This window comes from Crinia signifera, chromosome 4 (assembly GCF_055691185.1).
Source record: "Crinia signifera chromosome 4, ASM5569118v1, whole genome shotgun sequence".
Taxonomy (NCBI): domain Eukaryota; kingdom Metazoa; phylum Chordata; class Amphibia; order Anura; family Myobatrachidae; genus Crinia; species Crinia signifera.
Genome location: NC_139220.1, coordinates 14,934,932 through 14,947,816, shown reverse-complemented (window position 1 = coordinate 14,947,816; position 12,885 = coordinate 14,934,932). Strand labels below are relative to the sequence as shown.

Sequence of the window (12,885 nt, the reverse complement as noted above, 5' to 3'; positions counted from 1 at the left end):
GTTAGTATTAGAGTTACCGCTAGGGGTACGGTTACTGTTAGGGTTAGTATGAGAGTTACCGCTAGGGGTAAGGTTACTGTTAAGGTTAGTATGAGAGTTACCGCTAGGGGTAAGGTTACTGTTAGGGTTAGTATTAGAGTTACCGCTAGGGGTAAGGTTACTGTAAGAGTTAGTATTAGAGTTACAGCTAGGGGTAAGGTTACTGTTAGAGTTAGTATTAGAGTTACCGCTAGGGGTAAGGTTACTGTTAGAGTTAGTATTAGAGTTACCACTAGGGGTAAGGCTACTGTTAGGGTTTGTTTTAGAGTTACCGCTAGGGGTAAGGTTACTGTTAGGGTTAGTATTAGAGTTACCGCTAGGGGTAAGGTTACTGTTAGAGTTAGTATTAGAGTTACCGCTAGGGGTAAGGTTACTGTTAGAGTTAGTATTAGAGTTACCGCTAGGGGTAAGGTTACTGTTAGAGTTAGTATTAGAGTTACCTCTAGGGGTAAGGTTACTGTTAGGGTTAGTATTACAGTTACCGCTAGGGGTAAGGCTACTATTAGAGTTAGCATTAGAGCTACCTCTAGGGGTAAGTTTACTGTTAGGGTTAGTATTAGCATTTCCGCTAGGGGTATGGTTGCTGTTAGGGAAAGTATTAGAGTTACCGCTGGGGGTATGGTTACTGTTAGGGTTAGTATTAGAGTTACCGCTAGGGGTAAGGCTACTGTTAGGGTTAGTATTAGAGTTACCGCTAGGGGTAAGGTTACTGTTAGGGTTAGTATGAGAATTACCGCTAAGGGTAAGGTTACTGTTAGGGTTAGTATTAGAGTTACCGCTAGGGGTAAGGTTACTGTTAGGGTTAGTATTAGAGTTACCGCTAGGGGTAAGGTTACTGTTAGGGTTAGTATTAGAGTTACCGCTAGGGGTAAGGTTACTGTTAGGGTTAGTATTAGAGTTACCACTAGGGGTAAAGCTACTGTTAGGGTTTGTATTAGAGTTACCCCTAGGGGTAAGGTTACTGTTAGAGTTAGTATTACAGTTACCGCTAGGGGTAAGGTTACTGTTAGGGTTAGTATGAGAGTTACCGCTAGGGGTAAGGTTACTGTTAGGGTTAGTATGAGAGTTACCGCTAGGGGTAAGGTTACTGTTAGGGTTAGTATGAGAGTTACCGCTAGGGGTAAGGTTACTGTTAGGGTTAGTATGAGAGTTACCGCTAGGGGTAAGGTTAATGTTAGGGTTAGTATTAGAGTTACCGCTAGGGGTAAGGTTACTGTTAGGGTTAGTATTAGAGTTACCGCTAGGGGTACGGTTACTGTTAGGGTTAGTATGAGAGTTACCGCTAGGGGTATGGTTACTGTTAGAGTTAGTATTAGAGTTACCGCTAGGGGTAAGGTTACTGTTAAGGTTAGTATGAGAGTTACCGCTAGGGGTAAGGTTACTGTTAGGGTTAGTATTAGAGTTACCGCTAGGGGTAAGGTTACTGTAAGAGTTAGTATTAGAGTTACAGCTAGGGGTAAGGTTACTGTTAGGGTTAATATTAGAGTTACCGCTAGGGGTAAGGTTACTGTTAGGGTTAGTATGAGAGTTACCGCTAGGGGTAAGGTTACTGTTAAGGTTAGTATGAGAGTTACCGCTAGGGGTAAGGTTACTGTTAGGGTTAGTATTAGAGTTACCGCTAGGGGTAAGGTTACTGTTAGAGTTAGTATTAGAGTTACCGCTAGGGGTAAGGTTACTGTTAGAGTTAGTATTAGAGTTACCGCTAGGGTAAGGTTACTGTTAGGGTCAGTTTTAGAGTTACCACTAGGGGTAAGGTTACTGTTAGGGTTAGTATTAGAGTTACCGCTAGGGGTAAGGTTACTGTTAGAGTTAGTATTAGAGTTACCGCTAGGGGTAAGGTTACTGTTAGGGTTAGTATTAGAGTTACCGCTAGGGGTAAGGTTACTGTTAGAGTTAGTATTAGAGTTACCGCTAGGGGTAAGGTTACTGTTAGGGTTAGTATTAGAGTTACCGCTAGGGGTAAGGTTACTGTTAGAGTTAGTATTAGAGTTACCGCTAGGGGTAAGGTAACGGTTAGGGTTAGTATGAGAGTTACCGCTAGGGGTAAGGTTACTGTTAGAGTTAGTATTAGAGTTACCGCTAGGGGTAAGGTTACTGTTAGGGTTAGTATTACAGTTACCGCTAGGGGTAAGGTTACTGTTAGAGTTAGTATTAGAGTTACCGCTAGGGGTAAGGTTACTGTTAGGGTTAGTATTAAAGTTACCGCTAGGGGTAAGGTTACTGTTAGGGTTAGTATTAGAGTTACCGCTAGGGGTAAGGTTACTGTTAGAGTTAGTATTAGAGTTACCGCTAGGGGTAAGGTTACTGTTAGGGTTAGTATTAGAGTTACCGCTAGGGGTAAGGTTACTGTTAGAGTTAGTATTAGAGTTACCGCTAGGGGTAAGGTTACGGTTAGGGTTAGTATGAGAGTTACCGCTAGGGGTAAGGTTACTGTTAGGGTTAGTATTACAGTTACCGCTAGGGGTAAGGTTACTGTTAGGGTTAGTATTACAGTTACCGCTAGGGGTAAGGTTACTGTTAGAGTTAGTATTAGAGTTACCGCTAGGGGTAAGGTTACTGTTAGAGTTAGTATTAGAGTTACCGCTAGGGGTAAGGTTACTGTTAGAGTTAGTATTAGAGTTACCGCTAGGGGTATGGTTACTGTTAGAGTTAGTATTAGAGTTACCGCTAGGGGTAAGGTTACTGTTAGGGTTAGTATGAGAATTACCGCTAAGGGTAAGGTTACTGTTAGGGTTAGTATAAGAGTTACCGCTAGGGGTAAGGTTACTGTTAGGGTTAGTATTAGAGTTACCGCTAGGGGTAAGGTTACTGTTAGGGTTAGTATTAGAGTTACCACTAGGGGTAAGGTTACTGTTAGGGTTAGTATTAGAGTTACCACTAGGGGTAAAGCTACTGTTAGGGTTTGTATTAGAGTTACCGCTAGGGGTAAGGTTACTATTAGAGTTAGTATTACAGTTACCGCTAGGGGTAAGGTTACTGTTAGGGTTAGTATGAGAGTTACCGCTAGGGGTAAGGTTACTGTTAGGGTTAGTATGAGAGTTACCGCTAGGGGTAAGGTTACTGTTAGGGTTAGTATGAGAGTTACCGCTAGGGGTAAGGTTACTGTTAGGGTTAGTATGAGAGTTACCGCTAGGGGTAAGGTTACTGTTAGGGTTATTATGAGAGTTACCGCTAGGGGTAAGGTTACTGTTAGGGTTAGTATTAGAGTTACCGCTAGGGGTAAGGTTACTGTTAGGGTTAGTATTAGAGTTACCGCTAGGGGAACGGTTACTGTTAGGGTTAGTATGAGAGTTACCGCTAGGGGTATGGTTACTGTTAGAGTTAGTATTAGAGTTACCGCTAGGGGTAAGGTTACTGTTAGGGTTAGTATTAGAGTTACCGCTAGGGGTAAGGTTACTGTTAGAGTTAGTATTAGAGTTACCGCTAGGGGTAAGGTTACGGTTAGGGTTAGTATGAGAGTTACCGCTAGGGGTAAGGTTACTGTTAGGGTTAGTATTACAGTTACCGCTAGGGGTAAGGTTACTGTTAGGGTTAGTATTACAGTTACCGCTAGGGGTAAGGTTACTGTTAGAGTTAGTATTAGAGTTACCGCTAGGGGTAAGGTTACTGTTAGAGTTAGTATTAGAGTTACCGCTAGGGGTAAGGTTACTGTTAGAGTTAGTATTAGAGTTACCGCTAGGGGTAAGGTTACTGTTAGGGTTAGTATTACAGTTACCGCTAGGGGTAAGGCTACTATTAGAGTTAGTATTAGAGTCACCTTTTGGGGTAAGTTTACTGTTAGGGTTAGTATTAGCATTTCCGCTAGGGGTATGGTTGCTGTTAGGGTAAGTATTAGAGTTACCGCTAGGGGTATGGTTACTGTTAGGGTTAGTATTAGAGTTACCGCTAGCGGTATGGTTACTGTTAGAGATAGTATTAGAGTTACCGCTAGGGGTATGGTTACTGTTAGAGTTAGTATTAGAGTTACCGCTAGGGGTAAGGTTACTGTTAGGGTTAGTATGAGAATTACCGCTAAGGGTAAGGTTACTGTTAGGGTTAGTATAAGAGTTACCGCTAGGGGTAAGGTTACTGTTAGGGTTAGTATTAGAGTTACCGCTAGGGGTAAGGTTACTGTTAGGGTTAGTATTAGAGTTACCACTAGGGGTAAGGTTACTGTTAGGGTTAGTATTAGAGTTACCACTAGGGGTAAAGCTACTGTTAGGGTTTGTATTAGAGTTACCGCTAGGGGTAAGGTTACTGTTAGAGTTAGTATTACAGTTACCGCTAGGGGTAAGGTTACTGTTAGGGTTAGTATGAGAGTTACCGCTAGGGGTAAGGTTACTGTTAGGGTTAGTATGAGAGTTACCGCTAGGGGTAAGGTTACTGTTAGGGTTAGTATGAGAGTTACCGCTAGGGGTAAGGTTACTGTTAGGGTTAGTATGAGAGTTACCGCTAGGGGTAAGGTTACTGTTAGGGTTATTATGAGAGTTACCGCTAGGGGTAAGGTTACTGTTAGGGTTAGTATTAGAGTTACCGCTAGGGGTAAGGTTACTGTTAGGGTTAGTATTAGAGTTACCGCTAGGGGTACGGTTACTGTTAGGGTTAGTATGAGAGTTACCGCTAGGGGTATGGTTACTGTTAGAGTTAGTATTAGAGTTACCACTAGGGGTAAGGTTACTGTTAAGGTTAGTATGAGAGTTACCGCTAGGGGTAAGGTTACTGTTAGGGTTAGTATTAGAGTTACCGCTAAGGTTACTGTTAGAGTTAGTATTAGAGTTACAGCTAGGGGTAAGGTTACTGTTAGGGTTAATATTAGAGTTACTGCTAGGGGTAAGGTTACTGTTAGGGTTAGTATGAGAGTTACCGCTAGGGGTAAGGTTACTGTTAAGGTTAGTATGAGAGTTACCGCTAGGGGTAAGGTTACTGTTAGGGTTAGTATTAGAGTTACCGCTAGGGGTAAGGTTACTGTTAGAGTTAGTATTAGAGTTACCGCTAGGGGTAAGGTTACTGTTAGGGTTAGTATTAGAGTTACCGCTAGGGGTAAGGTTACTGTTAGGGTTAGTATTAGAGTTACCGCTAGGGGTAAGGTTACTGTTAGGGTTAGTATTAGAGTTACCGCTAGGGGTAAGGTTACTGTTAGGGTTAGTATTACAGTTACCGCTAGGGGTAAGGTTACTGTTAGGGTTAGTATTACAGTTACCGCTAGGGGTAAGGTTACTGTTAGGGTTAGTATTAGAGTTACCGCTAGGGGTAAGGTTACGGTTAGGGTTAGTATTAGAGTTACCGCTAGGGGTAAGGTTACGGTTAGGGTTAGTATTAGAGTTACCGCTAGGGGTAAGGTTACTGTTAGGGTTAGTATTAGAGTTACCGCTAGGGGTAAGGTTACTGTTAGGGTTAGTATTAGAGTTACCGCTAGGGGTAAGGTTACTGTTAGGGTTAGTATTAGAGTTACCGCTAGGGGTAAGGTTACTGTTAGGGTTAGTATTACAGTTACCGCTAGGGGTAAGGTTACTGTTAGGGTTAGTATTAGAGTTACCGCTAGGGGTAAGGTTACTGTTAGGGTTAGTATTACAGTTACCGCTAGGGGTAAGGTTACTGTTAGGGTTAGTATTAGAGTTACCGCTAGGGGTAAGGTTACTGTTAGGGTTAGTATTACAGTTACCGCTAGGGGTAAGGTTACTGTTAGAGTTAGTATTAGAGTTACCGCTAGGGGTAAGGTTACTGTTAGGGTTAGTATTAGAGTTACCGCTAGGGGTAAGGTTACTGTTAGGGTTAGTATTACAGTTACCGCTAGGGGTAAGGTTACTGTTAGGGTTAGTATTACAGTTACCGCTAGGGGTAAGGTTACTGTTAGGGTTAGTATTAGAGTTACCGCTAGGGGTAAGGTTACTGTTAGAGTTAGTATTAGAGTTACCGCTAGGGGTAAGGTTACTGTTAGAGTTAGTATTAGAGTTACCGCTAGGGGTAAGGTTACTGTTAGAGTTAGTATTAGAGTTACCGCTAGGGGTAAGGTTACTGTTAGGGTTAGTATTAGAGTTACCGCTAGGGGTAAGGTTACTGTTAGAGTTAGTATTACAGTTACCGCTAGGGAGAAGGTTACTGTGAGAGTTAGTATTAGAGTTACCGCTAGGGGTAAGGTTACTGTTAGGGTTAGTATTAGCATTACCGCTAGGGGTATGGTTACTGTTAGGGTTAGTATTAGAGTTACCGCTAGGGGTAAGGTTACTGTTAGAGTTAGTATTACAGTTACCTCTAGGGGTAAGGTTACTGTTAGTATTAGAGTTACCGCTAGGGGTAAGGTTACTGTTAGGGTTAGTATTAGAGTTACCGCTAGGGGTAAGGTTACTGTTAGAGTTAGTATTAGAGTTACCGCTAGGGGAAAGGTTACTGTTAGGGTTAGTATTAGAGTTACCGCTAGGGGTAAGGTTACTGTTAGGGTTAGTATTAGTTACCTCTAGGGGTAAGGTTACTGTTAGGGTTAGTATTAGCGTTACCGCTAGGGGTAAGGTTACAGCTAGGATCAGGGATAGGGATGCTGCTAAGCCATATTACAGGAAATAGAGGGTGTTTTATGAGCATTTCAACATGTTAATTGTGAACTTTAGGATCGTGTCGACACTTCCATATCGACCTATGAATATTAAACATGCCCCTGTCATTATTACATGGAAATACACAGTTAGTTCTCATCTTGTGTTCCAGGCTGGAGCTTTATAGAAAAGTGCCAAATCTACGCATTCTTGCCTGCGGTGGCGATGGGACGGTAAGCGCGCTGCGTGTCATACAGATTATCCTGCGGCCCCTGAGCATTAAGCATAAGGGCAGGCTTTATTCATCTGCAGGATCATTCCATCCCTGGCTGCCAGCTCAGTCTGTCTCCTCTTCCCGTCACAGGTAGGCTGGATCCTTTCTGTTTTGGATGAGCTCCAGCTAAACCCACAACCTCCTGTTGCTGTTCTTCCTCTCGGTACCGGGAATGACCTTGCTCGTACCCTTAACTGGGGAGGGGTAGGTATCTCCAATGTATAGCGCGAGAGAGGTTTATAGTAATTGTATGATAAAGACAAGAAATATTTCTTTGATATTTCGGCGATAAACTGCTCCATAAAATGCACTTGTGTCATCCATCAACACTGCTCTGTGACAGCACACAAGGCAGTAACACCAAATTAACAGCACAGCAGCCCTGTCCTCACTGACACATCACTCATCTCCTGATATACTCTGTGCTGCTGGGGACCCTGCTCCTCCCACTATATAACTCTCAGTCTGTGGCTTCCTGCTGCCCCCATTACCCTCTTCACATCATGTCACTGCCCCTGTCACATACTGCCCTGTCCTCACTGACACATCCCTCATCTCCTGATATACTCTGTGCTGCTGGGGACCCTGCTCCTCCCACTATATAACTCTCAGTCTGTGGCTTCCTGCTGCCTCCATTCCCCTCCTCACATCATGTCACTGCCCTGTCACATGCAGCCCTGTCCTCACTGACACATCACTCATCTCCTGATATACTCTGTGCTGCTGGGGACCCTGCTCCTCCCACTATATAACTCTCAGCCTGTGGCCTCCTGCTGCCTCCATTCCCCTCCTCACATCATGTCACTGCTCCTGTCACATGCAGTCCTGTCCTCACTAACACATCACTCATCTCCTGATATACTCTGTGCTGCTGGGGACCCTGCTCCTCCCACTATATAACTCTCTGTCTGTGGCTTTCTGCTGCCTTCATTCTCCTCCTCACATCATGTCTAATGTGTATAGAAGATAATGTTTCTACCATGCTCAAAGTAATATCTTTTGTATCTTCAGCTCTCCTCAGTAAGTACACTTAAGGTGCCCACACACTAGAACGATTTTTGGGCCGATTTCCGATATTTACCGATAATCGGTCAAAAATCGGCCGATTTTGGTCCGATGCGCGCTCCCGTGGATCTTTAGCTGAATCTTCTGATCTTACGTGCTGCACAAAAGATCAGAAGATTTAACAAAAGATCCATAGGAACGCACACGGGATCTTAAGAAAAATCTTTGGTACAGATGTGCGCTTGCCTGAAATCTTTTGTCCAGGACGGAAAAAAGATTTCAAGGCTAATTTATGCGCACATCCTACGAGCCCCTACTGAATGTCTCTGATCCTGTCCCTGATGGGCTGTAGTGTGGTACTGCTGACTTAACCCTCAGAGGGGAGGGGTTGGTGATCCCTCTGTGGTCTGGGGAGGGCACATGTAGGTCCATCTGCTGTCTGCCTAAGGTGGCGGGTAGAGAAAATACCTGTAGTCTGGAACGAGTGATGTCCGCACAGCTGGCTGTTAGGTGCTGGGCCTCCTGCGCTCCAAGCTCCGTCTCCTCTTCTGCCGGAGGGTGCACTAGTGCGGGCGCCGCAGCATTGCCGCACTCAGTCGCCCCTCCGGTCTGACGGCTGCTGCTGCTGGATCACGCTGTCTGGTCGGGGCAGCACTGGAATGGCACCTCACTCCCTGCTCCTCTGCCGCCTCTTCTGTGGCTCCGGCACTCTTCTCCAGGCTCCCTGCGCTGGCTCCCCGTCTTCCGGCTGCATCCTCTGCTCACGCCGTCAGCCCACACGCTTCTCCGTCCTCCTCTCTTCACATGGTGCTCCCCATCCTCCGGCCCCTTTCCACGCTTCTGGGCACACACTGGGCATGCGCCTCTTGACATCATTCAGCACCGTCCCCCTCTTATTGCCGCCGCTGCTCACTCTTCCGACCCTCCTGTCTGTCAGGTATGGTGGTTGCTCAGGGTTGTGTTAGCACATTTGACAAACCCATATCCACGTTGCACATGAAACCAGACCACCTTCCCCCGATTCTTTATGCGGACTGGAGGATCACGACCTACCATGGCAGACAACACACCTGTACCCAGGGATATTTTTCAGCAGGCTCCAGCAGGAACTGAGGCCCTTATCCTAGTTCATTCTTTCTGGCAAAATATTTCTTAGATGGACAAAACCATGTGCACTGCAGGTGAGGCAGGTGTAAAACCCTACCCAAATCTAATTATCTCTGCACAAGTAACACCTGCCTCACCTGCAGTTCACATGGTTTTGTCCATCTAAGAAATATTTTGTCAGAAAGCGTGAACTAGAATAAGGACCTCAGTTCCTGCTGGAGCCTGCTGAAAAATAGCCCTGCCTGTACCTATATGGCATTGTCTGCCATAGCAAGTCTGCCAGTCTTCAGGATCTGGACCTACTCTTCCTGTACTCCCTGAGGATCGGCCCTCAACTTCAGGGTGTTGGGGTTTAAATCTTCGTACTGGTCACAATCTCTCTCTACGTGACCTGGTTCTTGACACCGCCTACAGATGGGGCGCCCTTGTCCATCGAACCGGTCTGTGGTGCCGAGTGTAATTGGTGTGGTTGGCGTCGCGGTGGCTTGGTCTTGCTGTCCACTGCCCGGTGGTGCTTCTCTGCCTGGTGCTGGTATCGCCTCTCCACCTTGTGCTGGTTCCTGGCGGTTGTGCTGGTGGTTGCTCCATTTTGCCTGTCTCAGCTGTCTTCCCAACCTGACCCGGATCCTGTTTGTGACGCCAAGTGTGATGAGCACGGGAGAGGAATAAGTGAGGTTACTCAGGAGTTGCTGATCTCAGGTGTCATGCAAGAGTTTGCCCCTGAGTGGGGTATACACTCTCTGGGCACTACAGGAGCACTGGGCTGGAGTGTGGTACTGCTGACTTAACCCTCAGTGGGGAGGGGTTGGTGTTCCCTCTGTGGTCTGCGGAGGGCACATGTAGATGCATCTGCTGTCTGCCTGGGGTAGCGGGTAGCACAAATACCTGTAGTCTGGAACGAGTTGCAGGCTCCTGCCCATCACTACTCTGCCCCTTGATGTCCGCACAGCTGGCTGTTAGGTGCCGGGCCTCCTGCGCTCCAAGCGCCGCAGCGGTGCCGCACTCAGTCGCCCCTCCGGTATGCCAGCTGCAGCTGCTGGATCACGCTGTCTGGTCGGGGCGGCACTGGAATGGCACCTCACTCCCTGCTCCTCCGCCGCCTCTTCTGTGGCTCCGGCACTCTTCTCCCGGCTCCACGCGCTGGCTCCCCGTCTTCCGGCTGCATCCTCTGCTCACGCCGTCAGCCCACACGCTTCTCCGTCCTCCTCTCTTCACATGCTGCTCTCCATCCTCCGGCCCCTGGCGCAGCCTCCTTTCCATGCTTCTGGGTACGCACCTCCTGACGTCATTCAGCACCGTCCCCTTCTTATTGCCGCCGCTGCTCACTCTTCCGACCCTCCTGTCTGTCAGGTATATTGGTTGCTCAACAACCAGGTCACTCGTAGTTCATGCTGCACTGCCCTCACAAAAAGGGCCTTTTCTAGGGACCCCCGAAGGTTGGGGCATCCTGGGCTGGGGTGCCACATATGATTGCTACCTGTGTATAAGGACACATGTATGATTGATAACTGTGAATAAGGGCACATGTATGATTGCTACCTGTGTATAAGGACACATGTATGATTGCTACCCGTGTATAAGGGGACGTGTATGATTGCTACCTGTGTATGAGGGGACATGTATGATTGCTACCTGTGTATGAGGGGACATGTATGATTGCTACCTGTGTATGAGGGGACGTGTATGATTGCTACCTGTGTATGAGGGGACGTGTATGATTGCTACCTGTGTATGAGGAACGTGTATGATTGCTACCTGTGTATAAGGGGACGTGTATGATTGCTACCTGTGTATAAGGGACATGTATGATTGCTACCTGTGTATAAGGGGACGTGTATGATTGCTACCTGTGTATAAGGGGACATGTATGATTGCTACCCGTGTATAAGGGGACATGTATGATTGCTACCTGTGTATGAGGGGACATGTATGATTGCTACCTGTGTATGAGGGGACATGTATGATTGCTACCTGTGTATGAGGGGACGTGTATGATTGCTACCTGTGTATGAGGGGACGTGTATGATTGCTACCTGTGTATGAGGGGACGTGTATGATTGCTACCTGTGTATAAGGGGACGTGTATGATTGCTACCTGTGTATAAGGGACATGTATGATTGCTACCTGTGTATAAGGGGACGTGTATGATTGCTACCTGTGTATAAGGGGACGTGTATGATTGCTACCTGTGTATAAGGGACATGTATGATTGCTACCTGTGTATAAGGGGACATGTATGATTGCTACCTGTGTATAAGGGATGTGTATAATTGCTACCTGTGTATAAGGGGACATGTATGATTGCTACCTGTGTATACGGGATGTGTATAATTGCTACCTGTGTCTAAGGGGACGTGTATGATTGCTACCTGTGTATAAGGGGACATGTATGATTGCTACCTGTGTATGAGGGGACGTGTATGATTGCTACCTGTGTATAAGGGACATGTATGATTGCTACCTGTGTATAAGGGGATGTGTATAATTGCTACCTGTGTATAAGGGACATGTATGATTGCTACCTGTGTATGAGGGGACATGTATGATTGCTACCTGTGTATGAGGGGACATGTATGATTGCTACCTGTGTATAAGGGGACGTGTATGATTGCTACCTGTGTATGAGGGGACATGTATGATTGCTACTTGTGTCTAAGGGGACGTGTATGGTTGCTACCTGTGTATAAGGGACATGTATGATTGCTACCTGTGTATGAGGGGACATGTATGATTGCTACCTGTGTATAAGGGCACATGTATGATTGCTACCTGTGTATGAGGGGACGTGTATGATTGCTACCTGTGTATGAGAAACGTGTATAATTGCTACCTGTGTATAAGGGGACGTGTATGATTGCTACCTGTGTATGAGAAACGTGTATAATTGCTACCTGTGTATGAGGGGACATGTATGATTGCTACCTGTGTATAAGGGGACGTGTATGATTGCTACCTGTGTATAAGGGACATGTATGATTGCTACCTGTGTATAAGGGATGTGTATGATTGCTACCTGTGTATAAGGGGACGTGTATGATTGCTACCTGTGTATAAGGGGACGTGTATGGTTGCTACCTGTGTATAAGGGGACGTGTATGATTGCTACCTGTGTATAAGGGGACGTGTATGATTGCTACCTGTGTATAAGGGATGTGTATAATTGCTACCTGTGTATAAGGGACGTGTATAATTGCTACCTGTGTATGAGGGGACATGTATGATTGCTACCTGTGTATAAGGGATGTGTATGATTGCTACCTGTGTATAAGGGATGTGTATGATTGCTACCTGTGTATGAGGGGACGTGTATGATTGCTACCTGTGTATAAGGGACATGTATGATTGCTACCTGTGTATAAGGGGACGTGTATGATTGCTACCTGTGTATAAGGGATGTGTATGATTGCTACCTGTGTATAAGGGGACGTGTATGATTGCTACCTGTGTATAAGGGACATGTATGATTGCTACCTGTGTATAAGGGATGTGTATATTTGCTACCTGTGTATAAGGGGACGTGTATGATTGCTACCTGTGTATGAGGGGACATGTATGATTGCTACCTGTGTATAAGGGGACGTGTATGATTGCTACCTGTGTATAAGGGACATGTATGATTGCTACCTGTGTATAAGGGATGTGTATATTTGCTACCTGTGTATAAGGGGACGTGTATGATTGCTACCTGTGTATGAGGGGACATGTATGATTGCTACCTGTGTATAAGGGGACGTGTATGATTGCTACCTGTGTATAAGGGACATGTATGATTGCTACCTGTGTATAAGGGATGTGTATATTTGCTACCTGTGTATAAGGGGACGTGTATGATTGCTACCTGTGTATGAGGGGACATGTATGATTGCTACCTGTGTATAAGGGATGTGTATGATTGCTACCTGTGTATAAGGGGACGTGTATGATTGCTACCTGTGTATAAGGGATGTGTA

At 45.8% G+C, this 12,885-nt stretch overlaps 1 protein-coding gene across 7 annotated transcripts in view; it reads left to right on the top strand.

The window, feature by feature from the left end:
- DGKI (diacylglycerol kinase iota) overlaps positions 1 to 12,885 on the top strand; it is a 214,671-nt gene that overhangs the window by 108,437 nt on the left and 93,349 nt on the right. For all 7 annotated transcript variants that reach the window (XM_083181180.1, XM_083181182.1, XM_083181181.1 and 4 more), the window contains exons 12-13: positions 6,721 to 6,781; positions 6,913 to 7,026. In XM_083181180.1, coding sequence (XP_083037306.1) covers positions 6,721 to 6,781; positions 6,913 to 7,026 — 175 coding nt within the window. The remainder of the gene's footprint in view (positions 1 to 6,720; positions 6,782 to 6,912; positions 7,027 to 12,885) is intronic.